This window comes from Erythrolamprus reginae, chromosome 2 (genome assembly GCF_031021105.1).
Source record: "Erythrolamprus reginae isolate rEryReg1 chromosome 2, rEryReg1.hap1, whole genome shotgun sequence".
Taxonomy (NCBI): Eukaryota; Metazoa; Chordata; class Lepidosauria; order Squamata; family Dipsadidae; genus Erythrolamprus; species Erythrolamprus reginae.
Genome location: NC_091951.1, coordinates 261,387,963 through 261,410,688, shown reverse-complemented (window position 1 = coordinate 261,410,688; position 22,726 = coordinate 261,387,963). Strand labels below are relative to the sequence as shown.

Below are 22,726 nucleotides of genomic sequence, written 5' to 3'. Positions count from 1 at the left end.
TCTTAGCAGACATTTGAAAACCATCGGAATTGACAAAATCTCCATCTGTCAATTGCAAAGGCCACTTTACTGGGATCGGCAAACATAATTCGTCGCTACATCACGCAGTCCTAGGTGCTTGGGAAGTGCCCGACTGGTAATGAAATACGAAATCCAGCATAGTGATCTCATTTGCTGTGTTGTATTGACATAATGTTTCACCAACACTCCGCAGTCTGCATTGGTTGCCGATCAACTTCTGGTCACAATTCAAAGTGTTGGTTATGACCTTTAAAGCCCTTCATGGCACTGGACCAGAATATCTCCGAGACCGCCTGCTGCCGCACGAATCCCAGCGACCGATTAGGTCCCACAGAGTGGGCCTTCTCCGGGTCCCGTCAACTAAACAATGTCGGTTGGCGGGCCCCAGGGGAAGAGCCTTTTCTGTGGCGGCCCCAGCCCTCTGGAATCAACTCCCCCCGGAGATTAGAACTACCCCTACTCTCCTTGCCTTTCGTAAACTCCTTAAGACCCACCTCTGTCGTCAGGCATGGGGGAACTGAAACATCTCTCCCGGGCAGATACAATTTATGAATGGTATGTTTGTTTGTATGTATGTGTGTTTAGAATATGGGGTCTTTTAAATATTTTTAAACAGTAATTTAGATTTGTTGTAGATTGTTTTTTCACTTGTGAGCCATCCCAAGTCTGCGGAGAGGGGCGGCATACAAATCTAAATAATAAATAAATAAACAATTAAATAATAATAATAATAATAAATAAATAAAAATAATAAAAATCATCATCATCATCATCATCATCATCATCATCATCATAATTTATTAGATTTGTATGCCGCCCCTCTCGGAGGATCTTCCTCTGTTTTGTGGAATTAAATCTAAGAAAGTCCTTTCCCAAAGGAAGTAAGCCATAGATCAGGGAAAACTCAGAGGCTTATGAAGCAAAAGGAAGTCTAGGTAGTAGCCTGATAAAAGGCAGCTCGGTTCGTAGGTGGTGGTGGGGGAATAGGAAACCTCTCAAAATGGACCTTCTCTAGTTTTTGGAATCTAAAAAGAGAAGCAAGAAATACTTTCAGTCTTGCAAGATTTTATTTAATATAACCTCACAGTAAACATCTTGCAAATCTCCCAAAAGTATGAGGGATTTTTAAAAAAGAGACAAGTTGTTTTTCTTTCGTTTTTCCTTGAAAACCTTTCGCTTCTCAACCAAAAAGCTTCCTCAGTTCAGGAGGAAAAGCAAAACATCTTCAAGGAAAATCAGAGGAAGCCCCCAAAAACACCTTTGGGACAAGTATGACTTGGATGACTGAGAATCTCCATAGTTATTCCCACATGTGATTACAACGATGCAAGAGAAGTTTGTTTTGTTATCACGGCTAGAAATGAAGCCTAGATTATTATTATATTGTTTTGTTTAAGGCAGGGAGTCTCCAACCTCGACAACTTTAAGACTTGTGTCCTTCAACTCCATAGCTTTGCTGGCTGAAGAATTCTGGGAGTTGAAGGCTTAAAGTTGCCAAGGTTGGAGATTCCTGGTTTAGGGAGCTGGCTTATTTCAGGGCTAGAGTGTCAAAGAAAAACTTCCACTACTGCCGCTGGATGATGGATTTATGAGCCTCCTGGGTATCTCATTATGGGTCATTGGCTCTGCTAACCACTATGGTCAGATGGGGCATGCTGGGAATTTTTCCACAAAACATTCTGACATAGTATATCTGATTGATGATGGAACAATCATTTGATGGACATTAGGAACGTTGGAGTATGTGAGCCTTTGGTAAAGACAAGAGAGCACCATATGACCACAGTGTTTTTATGACTGCCTGTAGCCCAGGTAAGTGACTTATATCTATTACGAAGTCTCAGATCTTCATTTCCTCGGTCAACACAGATGTAATAGCAGATATAAGAATCTGTAGGTAGAACAAAGAGTTGCATTACCCATCACCCGCCTCCTGTAAATGTTCAACTTTGGCGTCTTTGTTTACAGCTAAGCTTATTTATGCTATTAAACTATCTTTTATTCTTTGGCGAAAGAAGTAATTACAAACAGCCTAGAGGAGATTGGATCTGAATAGGAAGTTACAGCTTTTATCAATTCAATAATTTCCCCCCCTCCAAATGTTGCCATCAATAGATCTACCAAAGAGAAATGCCATGGAAGGTTCTCCTACTCATACAGAAGCCAATTTAAGTGTCAATTGTCAAGCAGTTTCAAATCTAGCTCCATTGTTCATTCCTCTAGTTACATATATCTGATCATAAAAGCACAGCAGGATTTAATCCAGGCAAACATCTGCATAAGGTCCTCTTTCAATTCTGATATTCTCAAGTATAGGTTGCCACCTTGTGGAGATCAGAGGGAAAAGTAAATTGGAAGATCCAGAAAAATTGGCTTCTGTGAACTAGCAAAAACAAAGGCTTGTTTTTTTATTTAAAAAAATAGAGAAAGCAAAAGAGAGAAAGACGGAGAGGGAGAGAGAGAGAGAGAAAGCAAAAGGAAAGCAGAAAAAAGAGAAACAAGCAAAAACAATCCCATATGTGTCACCACCCCCGCCCCCAAATCAAATGTCTAAGATTGATCAATGCTTTTAAAAATTCAACACCTCAACTAAAACCATGCATAGTGCTAAAACTTTACTTAAGCAGCCATGAAGCAGAACAAAACTAAAGCCACAAAAATGCAATTTATTAAAATATATCTACTGCAGTAGAACAAAGCCAATAATGAAAGGCCCCAGAAGAATTATCTCCAAAATGGTAAGGTGTTAGGTTTGCTTTGTGGGACAAGAATTACAGAGCTTAAAAACACCACTGATCAACCTTCTCGTTTATATAAATTGGAACATGAAAGAGAACCCAGATCAGGGTTCATCACGGTGATAAAGTAGGTGTAATAACCAGAAAATAAACCTTTAAAATACCCAGGATCTCATCCTTTCTATTGCATAATCTTCAATATCCTGCAATTTTTCACGACAAATAGCCCTGACTTATGATCAAAATTTGAAATAGAATTTCCATTGCTAAGCGATGTAGTTGGTTAAGTGAGCCAGGCAGTTGTTAGATTTCCTCTTTCACTTTGCTTGTCAGAACCTGGCTATGAAAATCAGAAATGGCGATTAAATGATTCCAGGGTGAGATAACCGTCAATGGTGGCCAAGCATCAAAATGTTGATCACGTATTTGTGAGGAAGCTGTGATAGTCATTAGTGGGAGGAATGGTCTTAAGTTACATTTCAGCATTGTGGCTTTGAATGGGCCCTAAACCAGTGATGGTGAACCTATGGCATGTGTCACAGGTGGCATGTGGAGCCATATCTGAGGGCACGTGAGGCATTGCCCTGTCAGTTCCAGTGTGCCAACTGATTTTCAGCCTTCTTTTTGGCCATTTTTGGTCCCCTCAGACTTCAGGAAAGCTTCCTGGAACCTGAGGGTGGTGAAAAATAGCCCAATTGGCCAACCGGAAGTTCAGAAATAAACTTCCAGTTGGCCCTTTTGGCTGTTTTTCATCATCCCCAAAGTTCAAGAAAGTCTCCTGAAGCCTGGGGATGGCGAAAAACAGCCTAAGAGGCCTACTGGAAATTCAGAGGCTTCTGTGAGGCCTGTACGCATGCGCTGGGGGCATTGCAGGGATAGGGCACTGCATTATGGGTGTGGGCACGCACGCACATGCTATCGCGTGTATACGCACCCTTTTGGCACCCAAGCCAAAAAAGGTTCGCTGCCCTAAACAGATTTCATAAGTCAAGAACTACATGTATGTGCCGCTTTGGAACCTGCTAATCTCTACATGGTTCTCACTAAAACCTTTTCAACCTACTTATGGCCAATACAAGTGCAAAACTGATCGGCATTGACTCTTTGATATTATATCTACCATTGCTTTAGGTTTACAACAGTACAGTGGTACCTTGTCTTATGAACGCCTCTTCTAACTAACTTTTCGAACGCAGTGTTTACAATTTTTTTGCCTCTTCTTCTGAACTATTTTCACCTTACGAACCCAAGTTGCCGCCACTGGGATGCCCCACCTCTGGACTTCCGTTGCCAGGGTTTGTGTGAATGAAGCAAGGAGAACGGAGTGCTTGGAGAGGCACTGAAAGGGTGTGTTTGAAGAAAGAAAAGGGAGGGGCGCCCCCTTGTCTTGCTTCCTCCACCCGCCCCCTTTTGCTGCTCCTCCCCACCCTCCGTTCGCCTCCCTTCTAAAGTTTGGGATTTTCCTAAAGGATTTGCATGCATTATCCATTTTTACACTGATTCCTATGGGAAACATTGTTTCATCTTATGAAATTTTCTACTTATGAACCTCGTCAAGGAACGAATCATTTTCGTAAGATGAGGTACCACTGTACTTAATTTAATACAAGCCAACTCTTAGGCTAAGCGAAGAAATCATTCCTTAGATAGCAGAATCTGTGAGAAGCTGTTGCATTTCCTCCTAAAAGCATGAAGATGAACTGGTTTGGTCTAGTGGTTCAGGCATCAAGCTAGAAACCAGGAGACTCTGAGTTCTAGTCTCACATCAGGCATGAAAAACAGCTGGGTGGCCTTGGTCTTGTCACTCTTCCTTAACTCCACCAAGCTCACAGAATTGTGGAGAAATATAGCAAAAGGAACTACGGTAGTATTAAGTATGTTCGCCATCTTGTGTCATTTATAAACAATAATAAAGGCACAGAAGATAAAATAAAAGCTTTACACTTTTAATGTATGTGCACAATAAAGCTACTTGTACAAGTTTGTCCTGAATCTGTGATGGTGAACCTTTTTTTGCTCGGGTGACAAAAGGGTACATGCCCATGCCCACATCCATAATACAATGCCCTCATCCTCATGCATGTGTGCACAACCCCTCCCCCATGCTGTCCCCCCTCCCGTGTGTACGCAGGCCTCACTGAAGCTTCTGGACTTCTGGTAGGCCCATTAGGCTGTTTTTAGCCCTCCCCAGGCTTCAGGAAAGCTTCCCGAAGCTGAGGAAGGTGAAAAACAGACCCAACGGGCCCACAGGAAGTTCATTTCTGAACTTTCAGTAGGCCCGCTGGATCCATTTTTCACCATCCACAGACTCTAGCACTGATTATGTTACCTAGTTTGGTGATGAAATGTCTGCAAGAAAACAATCAAGCCAGAGAGCACATCAAAGACTCCGTGGTGTCAACCCCCAATCCCCAACATTTTTCCCTTAGACTATCCATGATTGACCTCACCAGGTTCGTTAGAGGTCAGTAAGGGGCGAGCATAAGTGCACTAGTGTGCCTTCCGTCCCCTGTCCAATTGCCCCTCCTATATTTTATATATCTTTTCTTCCATTCATATATCTTTTCCTCTATTCTCCATTGACGTATTCTATTCTCATATCTTTTCTTCTATCCTTTCCCTGATATTTACTACTACATGTTTTTATTCTCTTTAACTTTTAATTTATATTGGACTGACTGACTAACTAACTAACTAACTAACTAACTAACTAACTAACTAACTAACTAACTAACTAAATAAATAAATAAATAAATAAATAAATAAATAAACAATTGCGTTATTCTGGATAGTTAGCTTTAAGCTCAAACTCAGAAGAGGAAGAACATGGTATGAAGTCACTTTTTTTTCTTTTTCTGAACTTGATAATAAAGCTGTGTTTCTCTGAATAAAAGCTAGTATTCCTATCACCAAATTCAATTTACACTCAATTTGCAGAAGAGCTGTCCACATGCTGAAATCTGTGCACAGGTCATCCTTCATCTGTTATGGTGGTAATTTGCAAATTTCTAATTCAATTTACTTCAATAAAGTTGTTTCTCTCCATGCCCAAGAGATGTATCAGTGTTTAAGAACTTTAGGCAATTCAGTGCTCCCCAAATATTTGGGCTACATCTCTTGTGATTTTCAGACGGTTGGGAATTATAAGTACTACTGTCCAAGTTAGCAAAAGAAAATTGGAACCTAAGGTGCTGTCTTAGAAATAAAGAAGAAATAGAACTATGGCTAGTAAACCGTCAGAAGTCTTCCATGAATAAACCTTGCCTGAGACCCAATCGAAACATAATAATTCCATCTTGATATTTATTTACCTGTGTTTCCACTAAAATAAGATGCTGTTTTATTTATTTTTTTAATCCTAAAATAAGTGCTTGGCCTTATTGCTATGCACTCAAAAGCCTGATTGGGTTTATTATCAGGGGATGTCTTATTTTGAGGGAAATGGTATTACTTTTTTGTCCCTTCAAGGGACAAGAACGTCTTTTCCAGATTTTTCAAATCTGTCAAATAAGGTGAGATCATCCAAGGGCATGGGGTGAGGTGTCATCAGTACGCTGATGACAACCAGTTGTACATCTCCACCTCATGTCCAGTCAGCGAAGCAGTGGAAGTGATGTGTCGGTGCTTGGAGGCTGTTGGGGCCTGGATGGGTGTCAACAGGCTCAAACTCAACCCTGACAAGACGGAGTGGCTGTGGGTTTTGCCTCCCAAGGAAAATCCCATCTGTCTGTCCATTACTCTGGGGGGGGACAATTATTGACCCCCTTGGAGAGGGTCCGCAACTTGGGCGTCCCCCTCAATCCACAGCTGACATTAGAACATCACCTTTCGGCTGTGGCGGGGAGGGTGTTTGCCCAGGTTCGCCTGGTGCACCAGTTGCAGCCCTATTTGGACAGGGAGTCTTTGCTCACATTCACCCATGCACTCCTCACCTCGAGGTTTGACTACTGCAACACTCTCTACATGGGGCTACCTTTGAAAAGTGTTCAGAAACTTCAGATCATGCAGAATGGGGCCACGCAAGCTATCAGGGGCCTCCCTAGGTACGCCCATGTCTCGTCAACACTCCGCGGCTTGCATTGGCTGTCATTCAGTTTCCCGTCACAATTCAGTGTTGGTAATGACCTATAAAGCCCTACATGGCATCGGACCAGAATATCTATGGGACCACCTTCTGCCGCACAAATCCCAGCGGCCAATTAGGTTCCACAGTTGGCCTTCTCCGGGTCCCGTCGACTAAACAATGTTGTCTGGCGGGATCTAGAGGAAGAACCTTCTCTGTGGCGGCCCCGACCCTCTGGAATCAACTCCCCCGAGATTCAAATTGCCCCCACTCTCCTTGCCTTCCATAAGATGTTGAAGACCCATCTATACCATCAGGCATGGGGGGATTGATTTCTCCGCTCACCTTTCCTGACTCAACATATGAGATTGGTGTGATTGTTTTAGAATTGCTAGTTTTTAATAATAATGGGTTTGTAGTTTATATTGGATTTGTATTCTATTGTATTTATTGTTGTTGTGAGCTGCTCCAAGTCCTTGGAGAGGGGCAGCATACAAATCTAATAAATTATTATTATTATTATTATTATTATTATTATTATTATTATTATTATTATTATTATTATTATTATTAGTTACTGAAATCACCAAATGAATTCATGGAATCCGAACTCAGGAATCAACTAAGGTTCTTTACATAACAGAGACACTACATTAATTATCATATCCGATTGCAAATGTCTTACCAACACATTTAAAACTAATCTTCAGACATTGTCGTGCACTGCGGCCATGGGAGAAACACTACTTTTGACTTAAGAATTACAGCAATAGCTTCCTGTATTTGTGTATTCAGGTGCAGGCCAAAGGCCTTAAATAGCCTTTTAAAATGCAACCCGTCCTTACAAACATTTTACACATTTTTTTCAACTCTGTGTTGATATATGTTTGCATAAGCATGAAGTGAAAGAGCACCGCATGCTTTTTTTCCAAAAAGCATTGAGATGAGCAGTCAATTCCCACGCTGTTAAATCTTTCAGTCACACTCCAAAGTAATCCAGCAATGCATACTACCCCATTCTTCAGGAGACCCAAAGCATAAGAAGATAGAGTTCCCTGTTGACATACAAGCTTTCCAGCCCCTCTAGGCAGTCCTGACGGATATTCTTAGCAAGGTTAAAGCATAGACTAAATAGAAATTTGCTGATAGATGTAAAGTTCCTTTTATGTTAAACACTGCAGCGATCAACCTCACAAGTGAGCCGCTCCGAGTCCTCAGAGAGGGGCACCATACAAATCTAATAAATTATTATTATTGTTATTATTATTATTATTATTATTATTATTATTATTATTATTATTATTAAATTATGCAGTAGATTTTTATTTTTTCACTGGGCAATATCAACCAGTTAATTGGGATGCCTGGCACATGAGACTCTAGAAGGATAAAAGAAATAGAAAACCCAAGTTGGTACACAAAGTTAAGCAGTCTACCAGTCATAAATTCCCTCCGTGTGTATGGGAAAATATGCAGGTAAGAGGATGCGCTTATCGCTTATATCCTTTTTATTTTAAGCCTGCCAATTAATATGAGAAATATGGGTGTACTAATTGTTGTGTTTGGGCTGGGCCAGCTGTTGCTCCCACAGATGGGAGAAACGCAGCACAAAGTGAATGCGAAAGCCTGGCTAACAGCCAGGAAGATGTGGCAGACAGACAGGAAGACGCGGCAGACAGCCAGGAGGACGAGGCCACTGGGACGCAGGATTCAGCAGACAGCCCAGGGGATTTGGCATGCAGTCCCTCAGACAGTCTTTCGTCTCTGGGTTCTTCTGCAGCTAAATATATTGATCTGCATAGCCGAAGAGCTATGCAAAGAAGGGATCGCTTTAAGGAGTATTACAAGTCATTATAGGAGCACCTGGGCTGGGTGTGGTTCTTATACTGAGGGCTGGGTGTGGTTCCTTTAATGAGGGCTAAAGGGATAAAAGGGAACAAAGGCCAAGGCAAACTGTGGCTATTTATCTGTGTTATTTTGTGGTTTCTGCTCTGAAGTTTCTGTTCCGTGCCGTTGGAGTTTTCAACCCAGCTTTTTCAGACAAGTGGGAGGTGAAAACACTGGGACTTGCTGTTTGCTCCAAAGATTCAAAAGGACTCCTGAAATGTCTTTGCTCATTCCAGGTTGTCTTTGTTTGTTTTTTCCTGTGTTTTTGTATGCGGCTGAAGTAAGCCTTGCACTCTCATTGTTTTCGGACACTAAGAACTGTTTTGAGTAACCCTTTTTTGTTTATTTAATACAAGTTTGCTGATTAGCAGAGCACGTGTGTGTTTGATTTCTTTTCCTTGGACTGTTACGCATTGCCTGAGCCAGTCAGGCAGAACACTAATGTTTGCTTGTTAAATAATTAAAATGTATCTCTTTTCTACTTTAAATTTTTTATGAGGTTCTGCACTATTGGAGAACTACTCTTGGATCTGCTTTCAGCACATTGCTTGGAGCTATAGGATGAGAATAATTCAGCACATTATCCTTAGAGCTATAGGAAAATCCAGATATCACTTTAGCTATGTTGATTAAAAAACATGCTCCACTCACTGGAGGTTCCTTTGATACTTGGCATTTCAGAATTAGAAAATTCACACACTAGAAAAAGTGGAACTATTGCTTCAAGTGACAGGTTCTGGAATCGTGATGGCAAACCTATGGCACATGTGCCACAAGTGTCATATAGAGCCTTCTCTACGGACACATGAGCCATCACCCCAGCTAACCTCCACTGCACACGCATGTGGGTCTCCCGCCGGCCAGCTAGTTTTGAGTCTTTGTTGAGCATGCATGTGGGGGCATGGTGCATGCAGGAGACACCCATGCATGTGGTTGGGCGGGGCACATGCAGGGTTCATGAATGCATACATGGGGTAGGATGCACAGTGGTTACACAGACATGCATGTGGGTATGGGCACATACACGGGCAGGTGCACACAGCAGAGTTGTGCACGTATTGCATTATGGGTGCGTGTGCTTTCATCATGTGACGACAAAAAGGTATGCCATCACTGTTCTAGGAGGTCATAGCTAACTTCTGGACATCCTATGACCCTCTAGGTTAGCCAACTGCTTCAGGAATGTAGCAATACCACCAATGCTAATAGAAATGGGCATCATCTGAGGGGGACACAATCTGAGGTTAGTTGGGGGAAAGATCAAAAGCAACATGAGAAAATATTATTTTACTGAAAGAGTAGTAGATCCTTGGAACAAACTTCCAGCAGACGTGGTAGATAAATCCACAGTAACTGAATTTAAACATGCCTGGGATAAACATATATCCATCCTAAGATAAAATACAGAAAACAGTATAAGGGCAGACTAGATGGACCATGAGGTCTTTTTCTGCCGTCAGACTTCTATGTTTCTATGTTTCTATGTTTCTATCATATTGTTTGTCATCAAAGGTAGCAAAGTAATTGGGTTGACCATGTGTGCTACTTCCATTTAAACCAGTGGTTCTCAACCTTTCTAATGCCATGACCCCTTAATACAGTTCCTCGTGTTGTGGTGACCCCCAATCATAAGTCTAGCGCTAATTCTCTAAACAGAGCTTTAAGCAGGAAGGTTAGAGGGACACCCCCACTGTAAACATTTGATTGGTCGGATTGTAAAAACACTTTCCAAGGCACCAGAATAGAAGCTTTAGTTCCTAACACCAAGGGAATTTGTCTTTTCCCATTTGTCTTAGGCGACCCCTGTGAAATGGTAGTTTGACCCCCGAAAGGGTCCCAACCCCCACGTTGAGAACCACTGATTTAAACAGATCTAGCAGTGTTTGTTTGAGATATATAAGTCCAGAGAGAGTCTACAAGCTGCAGATTTTATTTATTCGATTTTTATGGCACCCTTCTCCTTAGACTCAGGGCGGCTTACAACATGTTAGCAATAGCACTTTTTAACAGAGCCAGCATATTGCCCCCACAACCCGGGACCTCATTTTACCCACCTCTGAAGGATGGAAGGCTGAGTCAACCTTGAGATAGAAAACAAACTTCTGGAAATATACTACTTAAGACATTTCTAAAGAGAGCTAGAGCAAATCAGATGTTTAGCAAAAATATTAGCTAAAATGTAATCACGAGGTGACCAATTAGCTACAAAAGTAAGTCTTGTGAGAAACAGTCTCAATGCTGAAAGTGTATCATCATTAAAAGCCCCCTTGGCCTGATCACACATCACTTTTCTGTCTCATTCAACAAGAAATTTTAATCTGGAATAACAAATTAGGGGAAAAATGCTATTAACCACAAGACTAGCTGTTTGGACGGACAAGAACAAGCCTTATGGAATATTATGGCTGTTGATGAAGTTACTTCAAATAATGCAGAAAAACTTAAGTTACTTCAACTGAGCCTGTGGGGGGGGAGGGCGTTTTTACCCTCCCTCAGCTCCAGAAAAGCCTTTAGAGCCTGTGGAAGGCGAAACACGAGTGTAGCGGGCCCACCAGAAGTTGGGAAACAGGCTGTTTTTGGCAGAGGGCCTCCTGGGGGGGGGAGGGAAGCTGTTTTCATCCTCCCCAGGCATTGAATTATGGGTGTGGGCTTTCGGCACCCAAGGAAAAAAAGGTTCGCCATCACTGATATACCATATGCTGCATGGGGGAACTAAACATCTCCCCCTGGGCACATTTAATTTATACATGGTATGCCTGTGTGTGTGTCTGTTAGTATATGGGGTTTTTTAAATCTTTAAATATTTTAATTAATTGAATTATTTATGATTTGTTTTACACTTGTTGTGAGCCGCCCCGAGTCTTCGGAGAGGGGCGGCATACAAATCCAAATAATAAATAAATAAATAAATGGACACTACTTTTAGCACTCTACTTCTTTCAGGCTTTCAGGCCTTTTCTAGATCTACGTTATGCTACTGTCCCGGTTCGTAGGCTCATCGCCCTCCAGACGGCTTTTTCTAATTGCGTGGCACACATTGCTGTCAACACTCAGTGCTGTTTAGAAGTGGGAAAAGAAATATTGTCTTGAATTATGTCAGGCAAACAAAATGCCACACCACAAACACAAATAATTGTAGAATAATATTATTTTGTCGCACGCTGTGCTGAAAAAGCCAGCTCCTCAAACATCCCGGCATGGCGTCCCTGGTGCTAACCACTGAAATGTAGACCACTTGGAGGAGGCAGCCGTCTCCATAATTGGAGGATTAAGACAAAGGCGGAGCAAATTCAGCACCACTGTGACTCCTTTTATAAATACATTGAAAACCACTGTCAGTCCCACGGAAAAACAGCAACAGATGTTAAAGGCTAGGAAGAAGTGTTCCTATGCCCCAAATAAAAAGACACAGATGTACAGTACTAGCAGTTCTCTTCACTGCCAAATCCACCAAATCCAGCGACAGGCCACACACATTGCTCCAGACAGAAACTTCCCAGCTAAATAGCCTCTTGCAGATGAGAGGATCTTTACTTGGAGGCTCGAGAAAAGTGTCATTTAATGCTGATAGTTATTCACCTCCCAGGATACCTGGGCTATTTCCAAAGCCTGAAATTTTAAGCCCCAAGGAGGCGTGACTAAGGATAATACTAAAGCCAGGGACATATTACAAGAGATTAACATTAACAAGTAAAAAACAATTAACCACAACATTGCGTGTTGACATTTGGGTTTGCACTCATGAGAACTAGAATAACTGAGTTTCTCAGACTTTAGTCACATTGCGTTCTCTCTCTCTCTCTCTCTCTCTCACACACACACACACACACACACATACAGCTGCCTTAAGGCAACTTTCCACAATCTCAGGGTCTCTGGATGTGTTGTACCACAACTTCATGTATTACAACCAACGGTCATAGCGTCAGGATGGGAGCTCTTCTAATGTTAAGTCCTACAAGCACCCACAAGGGACCACAATCTGCAAAGCAGCAAAATCTGCTCTCCTAAACACTAGATCGGTGCTTTCCAAATTTGGAAACTTGGCTTCAACTCCACTCATGAAACACACTGCACTACATACATGTACCACTGCTTTGTGAGAGACTGCCATTGAGACCATAGCAACAAAAGAAAATTTAATTGTATTACAATGCAGATTTACTAATGGCCAGAACTACTTTTAATAAACAGTTGAACATTCCCAGTAATGTTTATGATACAATTTCTACCATCAGGAAAGCTCTTAACCATAATCAGGGAATTGTCTCCATTTATTTTGAAACTACTTTCCTGTTTCCCATCTTTTCTTAACTCACTTTTAGGCAACGGTGGGCTACTAGTCGGAACACTAAATTGTGCTCGCCGCCACGGCTCCTAAATTCTTGCGGGATCAGTGCGATTTTGCTGCTGCACCTGTGAAGGTAGCGACATTGCGCACGAAGCTGCAGGTGCGCCCGTGTTTCAGTGAGGTTTCTTTGCATCCCGCATGCCGAAATATGGTGCACCTGCAGCTCCATTCGTGATTTTGCTACCTCCGCTGGTGCAGCAATAAAATCACGCTGGCCCCGCAAGAACTTACAAGCTGTGGCGGTGAGCGCAATTTAGGGTTCCGGCTCGTAGCCCACTGCTGCTTTTGGGTATTAGAGAATGACAAATCTAAATCTCAGGATTGGGGGGGGTCTAACTTTATTATTATTGTTAATTAGATTTGTATGCCGCCCCTCTCCATAGACTCCTCCCCTGCCTTACACCCTTATACCAAGTTTAGCCTAAATTATTGAGCTGCTCATTGTTAAGAGAAAATACAATATTTCTGCTCATATATTGTTCAAAAATAAGAATATTCTAGGATGTGCTTGGGTAACACTACAGAAAATGATATGGGATTAATTTTAGTAATTGGCCATTTGTGCTTATAATCACTAAAATAGAGAATATGAAAAAACATTGTCTTCGTATCAATAACCTTATGTAACAGGAATGTCATGTAGCAGTACCTCTAAAACAGGGGTGTCAAACTGGCAGCCCGCAAGCCAGATGCGTCACACATAGGCCACGCCCACCCCAGCTCCACGAAGGGAAAGTCACGATGCATCAAGTGAGGGCAATGTGACGCCGCATGTTTGACACCCGTGCTCTAAAATGTAACCTTGAAAACCATCACACGTTACATACCCACAGTCACAGATCTCACAGATACATTTGCCAGAGGTTTGAGATTGTAGCGGAGCCATTTTGGAAAGATGGGGTGGTTGCAGTCCTGGTGAAACCGGTTAGCTAGCTCTTGCGGATTCCACTGCTGTAAGGAACGGTAGGAGACTGTTGCGAGCTCATCCCAGCTAATCGGCAGTGCAAATTCTCTTCCACCTTAAAAGTAACTACTGCTGAAAACTAATGAAGTCTTCACCTGGCCTGTAAAAGGTGCAGGGGACACATAACAACTTGTTTAGTAGTCACCTGGAGATCCTTTGTGAAGTCACCAGGTAGATTTGGCTTTGCAAGCAATAATACTGCCAAAACAGAGTATCTGCTCCCAGAATTGAAGAGTGATTCACATCCAAATATAGAGGTGCTCCATTTAGGTTTGGGAACTGATACGTTTACCCCAACTGTGGGCAAACAATTAAAAGTGGAAGGGGTCGCATTAGAGACACTGCTGAAAGAATAGAGTACAGCAATTATACAGCAAATTCAGCTTCAGAAGTTAATCGCATAGCAACCAAACATTTTTGCAAGTCGGTTATGTTTCTCATTTCAAGTATTTGTGATAGCTAAAAAGATATAATTTCAGGACTGTCCAATATGTCCAAAAGATAATACCAGTGATGGAGAACCTATGGCACAGTGCCACAGGTGGCAAGTGGAGCCATAACTAAGGGTACATGAGGCATTGTCCTATGTCAGTTGTACCGTGCCAGCTGATTTTTGGGCTTCTTTTTGGCCATTTTCGTTCTCTCCAAGATTCAGGAAAGCTTCCTGAAACCTAGGGATGGTAAAAAACAGCCCAATGGGCCAACTGGAAGTTCAGGAACAAACCTGCGGTTGGCCTGTTTCACTGTTTTCAGGAAAGCCTCTTGAAGGCTGGGGATGGGGGACATGATCGAAACATTTAAATATGTCAAAAGGTTAAATAAGGTTCAGGAGAGAAGTGTTTTTAATAGGAAAGTGAACACAAGAACAAGGGGACACAATCTGATGTTAGCTGGGGGAAAGATCAAAAGCAACATGAGAAAATATTATTTTACAGAAAGAGTAGTAGATCCTTGGAACAAACTTCCAGCAGAGGTTGGTAAATCCACAGTAACTGAATCTAAACATGCCTGGGATAAACATATATCCATTGTAAGATAAAATACAGGAAATAGTATAAGGGCAGACTAGATGGATCATGAGGTCTTTTTCTGCCATCAGTCTTCTATGTTTCTATGTAAAATAACCCAAGAGGCCTACCGGAAGTCCCGAGGCTTCAGAGACCTGTGCAGATGCAGTGGGGGCAGCAGGAGGGAGTTGTCCGCATGTGCAGGGAGCTGTGCAGGGGTTGTGCACATGCACAGGAGGCACTGAAGGGGGAGAGCATTGCATTATGGGTGCACTATCATATACACTTTGCACCCTTTGGCACCCAAGTCAAAAAAGGTTCACCATCACTGATATACAGTGATCCCTCGATTTTCGCGGGTTCAAACTTATCGAAACGACTATACCACGTTTTTTCCAAAAATATTAAAAAATACTCCACGGTTTTCTTTTCTATACCACGGTTTTTCCCAGCCGATGACGTCATACGTCATCACCAAGAGTCACTTCTCTTTCTCATTCTTTCCTGTCATTCTCTGCTTCAATCATTTTCTCATTTCTTTTTTCTCCCTTTTTCTATCATTTCTCTCTCTCTACCTTCCACTCTCCCTCTATTGTTCTCTCTCTCTCTCTCCCTCTCTGTGAGAACACCTGCACCGCCTCTCCTGCAGCCCCCTCGCTGATAGCCAGGACGAAAGTGCTCTCAGCTAAGGGACTGTGAGAGGGGCGGGACGGGCATTCTCAAAGCGCTCAGAGCAGCTAGCGGCCAAATGAGGAGGATGAGAAGCCGTAGCCGCCAGCGCTGCTGCAGGAGGACCCGTGTCCCAAGAAAGCCGGTGAGAGGGGCGGATCGGGCGGGCGGGGGGTAGTGGCGAGGGGGCCGGAGGTGCTGGGGGGGCGGGGGCAGACGACATTCAAAACAATCTTTGCCGACCTCTGCACTTTCATCGCTCCCCGCCCCCAACTTCAAGCCCGGCTCCTTGCGCGGCCTTGGAAAAGGGTGCGTGGGGGTAGTTTTTGGCTGTCCATAGCCAAAAATATTGTTTTTACTTCCGCATCTCTACTTTGCGGAAATTCGACTTTCGCAGGCAGTCTGGGAACGCAACCCCCACGAAAATCGAGGGATCACTGTATACCGTATTATGACCTGCATTTTTCTTGGTTACTAATCAAAATAAATCTAAACTTGGGCTCATGCAGAAAATTTACTGAAACCAGAGCAATAATTCTGGGACACATCACAAGGTCTTGCTATAGTTCTTGCCCTATATATTTATTAGCCTGTTTTTATTTTCAGTCAACTCAAGGGAATGTACATACTTAATGGCTCTGCCTCCTATTTTTCCCATAGCAATCCTCTCACTGTTGCCACATTCCCCAAAAATTCATTGTGTTACCAAAATGAATGAACAGTTAAAGATGTTTTATAAGGAATTTTTTGTCTTTTTTAAATCTTTCTTGGCAAAAAGCTTTTGCCAGGGTCATAACCCTGGTAAACTCAAGATGTATTTCCAGCTTTCTGGACAGAGTTCCCACATTTTCATCCAAAATTATGATTTAGTGGAGTTGCAAATATTCAGATTTGCAAGTCATAAAATGAGTGTTTTGAAATATATTGGCTACATCCCTTCAGATTTATTTTTCTCTGAACTTGCATCAACAGGGCTCACTGTAATTAGAACCAAAGTGCATGATGTGATAAAGCCATTAAGCCCTGATTGTCTATGTAGAATAGCAAGTCCAAAATTTCTTGTACTGCAGAATAAGTGAACAGATTAAACAGAATCATCTTACAAGCAAACTGATAGAAATTCCTAAAAATAGTTTCCCAATACAGTGATACCTCGTCTTACAAACGCCTCGTCATACAAACTTTTCGAGATACAAACCCGGGGTTTAAGATTTTTTTGCCTCTTCTTACAAACTATTTTCACCTTACAAACCCACCGCCACTGCTGGGATGCCCTCCGGATTTCTATTGCCAGCAAAGCACCCATTTTTGTGCTGCTGGGATTCCCCTGAGGCTCCCCTCCATGGGAAACACCACCTCCGGACTTCCGTGTTTTTGTGATGCTGCAGGGGAATCCCAGCAGTGCAAAAACGGGTGCTTCGCTGGTCCGGAGGTGGGGTTTCCCAGTGAGGGGAGCCTCTGTGAAATCGCAGCATTGCAAAAACACAGAGGTCCGGAGGTGGGGTTTTGAGGACTTTGGTGTTTTTGCAATGCTGCGATTTCACTGATGCTCCCTTCGCTGGGAAACCCCACCTCCGGACTTCCGTTGCCAGCGTAGCTCTCGTTTTTGCAATGCTGGGATTCCCCTGCAGCATTGCAAAAACACAGAAGTCCAGAGGTGGGGTTTCCCATGGAGGGGAGCCTCAGGGGAATCCCAGCAGCGCAAAAACGGGAGCTTCGGCTGGCAAAAGGGGTGAATTTTGGGCTTGCACGCATTAATCGCTTTTCCATTGATTCCTATGGGAAACATTGTTTCGTCTTACAAACTTTTCACCAGAACCAATTAAGTTTGTAAGACAAGGTATCACTGTAATAGGAAATTGATGCTGGTTCACTCAGGCAGTACATCACATAAGGACGATTTTTCATGAGGAACGAAATAAGCAAACTGATATAAAGAACTGAAGCAGGGAAAATAAAGATACCATCAGAGGATTTTGCCAAGGAAAGTTTATTATAGTATTGTTTTAAATAAATATTTAAGACAAACATTAGTTTTAAAGACTATCAGAACTTATGTTCAGATGCTTGAATTCCAACATTATCCCTTCTTCATTCCTAACTTTAAGTCTTTAAAAATCCAGTTATTCTACTTTTTTGCTTCTGTTTTCCATCAACTAATATCTAATACTTGGGATTCAAGTAAAAACTAAAATCCAGCATCTTCATATGTACCTTTTCCCCATGTTACTGGATTATAGAGTTAAGACATATTCACATGGGTGACTGATAAGTAATATTACATTTTTATTTTCTATGACTATTTCTTTTAAAATACCTTGCAAGATTTATTTCTCCCATACTTCGCCTTCTCCTTACATGTGCATCCAACTAGGTTCTACAGCAGTGGTTTTTTAACCTTGGCGATTTTAAGATGGGTGGACTTTAACTCCCAGAATTCCCCAGCCAGCTTGTTCAAATGCACCCATCTTAAAGTTGGTAAAGTTGAGAAATACTGTACAGAATAGATGTGGGGATTACACAAAGAATAATTCATCATTTCACTAGTCTGCTCTCTCTCTCTCTTCCATTGCAAAGTGGACAGAAACAATCTATAAGGCAGCTGGTCTTCACCAACCATTCAATTTATTCCTGAAACATTTCTTAATTTTCAGGAGAAAATATGATTTGATTTACTCAATTGTTTACCAAGGCACGTCATCTGTAGGCTTCCTGAGAAGTCATCTTCCAAAATCTAAACAAAATATGGTATCTTAAACTTAGATGAGACATTTTATTGCTGTTTCTTTAACACAGAGATCTTCAAATTTGGCAACTTTAAGATTTTCGGACTTTAATTCCCAGAATTCTCCAACAGTTGCCATGTTTGGGGACCCCTGCTTTAATGTAAAGCTCTCTGTGACTGTGACTAAAGTTCTCTTGAGGTCCTTAAAAGACCTCAATTTATCTGCATTGTTTTGATCACCGATATTACAAAATTAGTACAAAAGTTAATAGAGCTGTGCAAGAAGCCTATAGTGAGGATTAGCTAATACTACCATTAAAGGTTGAGGTTTGCAAAAACACTTTTATCTCATGAAGTATTCTATTCAGGTCAGTGCATTATGATTAGAAAACCACGGAATGGCTTCATCTTTGCAGTTGAAGGTTCTTTTGTATCCATCTTCAAATTATTTTTCTGAAAGAGAAACATATCATTTTTAAAACCTATTTTTAAAACGTTGTCTTTTAGCTAGGTACCGAGGTTGTGCACAGGGTAAAAATCTTATTTTAAACAAAACCTCCATGGAAATCTCCAACCATCAAATACAGACAGATTATTTTCACAGACACTGTAGGGGTTAGAATTTTAATTTTATGAAGGGCAATATAGCCACTATCTAAAAATGTATTTTAAATTTAGGGATAGGCTTCTCCATTTATAAACCATGTCCCTTAAGAAGCATTTCATGCCAGAGCCCTAACTAAATATGATACAATTCACTAGTCTAGTGAAAAGAAGGACTAAGGGGATACATGATAGCAGTGTTCTAATATCTAAGGAGCTGCCAAAAAGGAGAGTTCAACAGATTCTCCAAAGCACCTGAAGGCAGTACAAGAAGCAATGGATGGAAACTAATCAAGGAAAAAAATAACTTAGAATTTAGGAGAAATTTCCTGACAGTAAGAACAATCAGTGGAATGACTTGCCTTCAGAAATGGAGGGTTGCTCCAACATTGCAGGTTTTTAAGTAGAGATTGGACAGCCATTTATCTAGAATGGTATAGGGTAGGGGTGTCAAATTCAAGGCACTGGAACAGAATCTGGCCCGTTGAATGCTTAGATCTGGCCCATGGGGCCCTCCTGAAAACAGCGAAGGACCAACCTGAGGTGCCTCTACCAGGGCAGCCCTCGCAAGCTTTTTTCGCTGGCAGAAGGTTGCAGAAGGCCATGATAGGTGAAAATGGAGATTATGAGTCCGTTTTTACTGGCAGAGCACTCGAGCTACTACAGGTGCCCCCGACACGAGAGATGTTGTGCTGGCCATGCCTGCCCTGAGGTCAAGCACGACCCTGATGTGAAATGAAACCCTCAGTGAAATCGAGTTTGATACCTGTTGTGGTTAGCTCTGGCCTAGCTCCTGCCCCAAGGACTGTGGATGTGGGGGAGACATCCACATGCTGCAGGCCTGTTTTGCCCCCGGTGGAATCTGATGAAGGCTCCTCTGACCAAGAAGACATGAGTGACAGGGAGGAGGAGAGTGTGGCAGACAGCTCAGAAGGAGATCAATTATCTAGCTCCTCCTTGGATTCAGAACAAGAGTTAATGATACAGCCACGCATGCAGACAACAACAACTGAGAGATTATTATCAAAGAAAATGAGGCCACCTGTGGTTGGGTGGGACTGTGGTAATTAGTGAGGCTGCTATAAATAGCAGCCTGTGGGTTTGGCCATTGTGGAGGATTATCTGATCGTTGTGTTTCATGACTGCTTTGCTGACTTTGATCTTTGTGTGCTGATTTTTCCCTGCTTTGAAACTAAACCAGAGCAAAGTGTGTTTCAAAGTGAAAGAAGGACTGTGAATTGCCTCTCAGCTGCAAGCTAAGTATCACAGAACTGATAAGGGACTTGTACAAATTACCAATTTGTTTGGAGACAAGTGCTCTTTGCTATACAAAAAGAGTGCTCTGTTTATTTGCATTTTCGGTATAAAGAACATTGTTTTGAATTTTCAAACGTGTGTGTGTCGGAAATTGTATCTGTGCATTTTTGGGAGGATTCTACCAGAGAGCTCGACAGAACAATACCCATGGTATAGGGTCTCCTGCTTGAGCAGGGGATTGGACTAGGAGTCCGCCAAGCAGGCGGCTGGACTAGGAGACTGCCTTTTCCAATTCTGTTATTCTGTTAAAAACTGTATCCCATAAATAAACTTTAAAAGACAAACTTTAAGAAACAACAATATAGCAACCCCTTTACTATAAAGTAGTCAGCATGAAACAATAACCCATTCTTAACTTAAACACTGTGATGCATGGATTTGGGCAGTAGTATAAACCAGAAGCTACTTAGGCATGATCAGTTATACAGGCAGCTCCTCCACTCCACTTTGAACGTAGGCTATTTTGCAAAATAACTATTCGGGGGTTTTTATTCATTGACAACTGCACCACTGTATTCTGCAGTAGCAGCATCTCTTTCCTCTTAAGAGGGCGTTCTAAGTCACCCATTAAAAAGTGCAGCTGTTTCCCCAACGCACAGAATTTGGGTTGTATTCCGACCTTCTGTTTGAGAGATGGACTAACCTTTCCGTTTGTTAAATACATCCCCTCGGTCCGGCCTGTCTCTCCCTTCTCTCAGCTGCAGCAGAGAAAATGCCGTTGAAGGGGAGAAACTGTTCCTTCTTTCAAGATAACTCGGGTATGGTGATTTCTTGACAAGTTCTGCATCAGATGCGTAAGGTTTTCCCAAAGGGTTAAGCACATCCTTCGTTTCCAGGCTCGTTGGACTGAGATTAAACGCTGATCTGCACCTTGGCATTCTCTTTCCAGAGTCCGACAGGTGATAAGGTAAAGTCTCTTTCAGTGCTTCATACCGATTGAGAAGGGACTGGAAAGATAATGTGCACTCGTTTCCCAACAGATAATCTGTCACAGATTTGCTGTCTCTAGCGTTTTCTTCCTCCAAGTCCAAATCGTGGACGCTATTAAGACTGATAGATCCTTCTTCTTCTGGGAGAGTTTCTTGAAGTATACCTAGCTGCATACCGTCATGGTTATCCAAACCGATACTTCTAAGGGTGTGAGAAGTATCCCACAACAAAGTTGTACACTTTGAAGAATTCTGACCCACTGTGTGTAACAAAGTCTCTGATCCGGTATCGTTGCCAGAGCCACAGCTCACCTCATGCACAGTTCCATTTAAAGTCTGGGAGACTAGTCCTGGGTTTTCCACTTGGGATGGAGCAGCAAGGGAGAACTCTTTCTTGCAAATCATTTCACCCAGTGGCCCAAGAGGCTCTTGGTGACTCAGCAATTCATCAGTAATCCCTTGCTGGAAACTACCAGGGGGCTCCACACCTAAATAGGGAAGTTCTGTTTTATCGGATATACAGGGTGACATAAATAGTGCCAAATCTGAACTTAAACGGTGCCTAAAATCACAAACTGTATCCTGCAGTAATTGTTCTGTGGCTTTGGAGTGATGCAATGCTTCCCTTGAAGGTGGTTCGGTTTCCTCTGAGCTTCTACTTTCAGTGACTGAAAATGAATGATAAAAAGATTAAGTACAATACTGTAATTTTCCTTCTAAAAATATACTTCATTCTACACACTGTCTTTGAAACTATGCAAAGAGAAAACACACACACACACATATATATGTGTGCATGTGTATGTGTGGCACATGTTTTTGCTGAATTTGAAAATTAAGGGAGACTAGGATAGATGCATGTATGTATGTATGTTTTAAAAGAGCACTGTAACGTGGATAGAATATAAATCTTTTGGATAATCTGGATAAGGAGAATCCCTTGATTTAAACCGGGATAAGTCCATCTATATTGGAATTGAACAGCCTTCCCTCAACCACTAGAACAGAGGTGTCAAACTGGCGGCCTGCCGGCCAGATGCATCACACACAGTCCATGGCCACCCCAGCTCCCTGAAAAGGGAAAAACATTATGAAACGTCACATGACGGCAACATGACATCTGTGCATTAGAAGAAGTTGCTTAGCCTATCGTTTTATGTTTTGGGGAGTCCACTTACACCAGCAATATAACAATAGCTAGCATATAGGGCAGTAATGTCGAACCTTTTTGGGTTCTCGTGCCAAAACGGGGGAGCACGGGGGGAGTGTGTACGCACATGCCCATCCCCATATACCCATACGGGGGGGGCACGCATGCGCCCATGACACCTTCCCGCCCCTTCCTGGCACATGATGGGCCTCCAGAGGGCTTCCAGTGGAGAGGTGGAGTGGTGGTGGAGCAGACTCTGAAGTCTGGGGAGAGCAAAAAAACCCGGAACTTCTGGTCCAACT

The 22,726-nt window shown here is 42.3% G+C and overlaps 2 protein-coding genes across 3 annotated transcripts in view; both read right to left on the bottom strand.

The window, feature by feature from the left end:
• The window catches only part of SAXO1 (stabilizer of axonemal microtubules 1), a 36,355-nt gene extending 22,409 nt beyond the window's left edge, over positions 1–13,946 (bottom strand). The window contains exon 1 of the mRNA XM_070742529.1: positions 13,888–13,946. Coding sequence (XP_070598630.1) covers positions 13,888–13,946 — 59 coding nt within the window. The remainder of the gene's footprint in view (positions 1–13,887) is intronic.
• Positions 13,947–17,674: 3,728 nt separating this feature from the next.
• HAUS6 (HAUS augmin like complex subunit 6) overlaps positions 17,675–22,726 on the bottom strand; it is a 31,904-nt gene continuing 26,852 nt past the window's right edge. For both annotated transcript variants that reach the window (XM_070742528.1, XM_070742527.1), the window contains 2 exons: positions 20,989–21,942; positions 17,675–18,878 (listed from right to left, as the gene is read on the bottom strand). In XM_070742528.1, the coding sequence (XP_070598629.1) occupies positions 18,871–18,878; positions 20,989–21,942 (962 nt within the window). In that variant the 3' untranslated portion in view covers positions 17,675–18,870. The remainder of the gene's footprint in view (positions 18,879–20,988; positions 21,943–22,726) is intronic.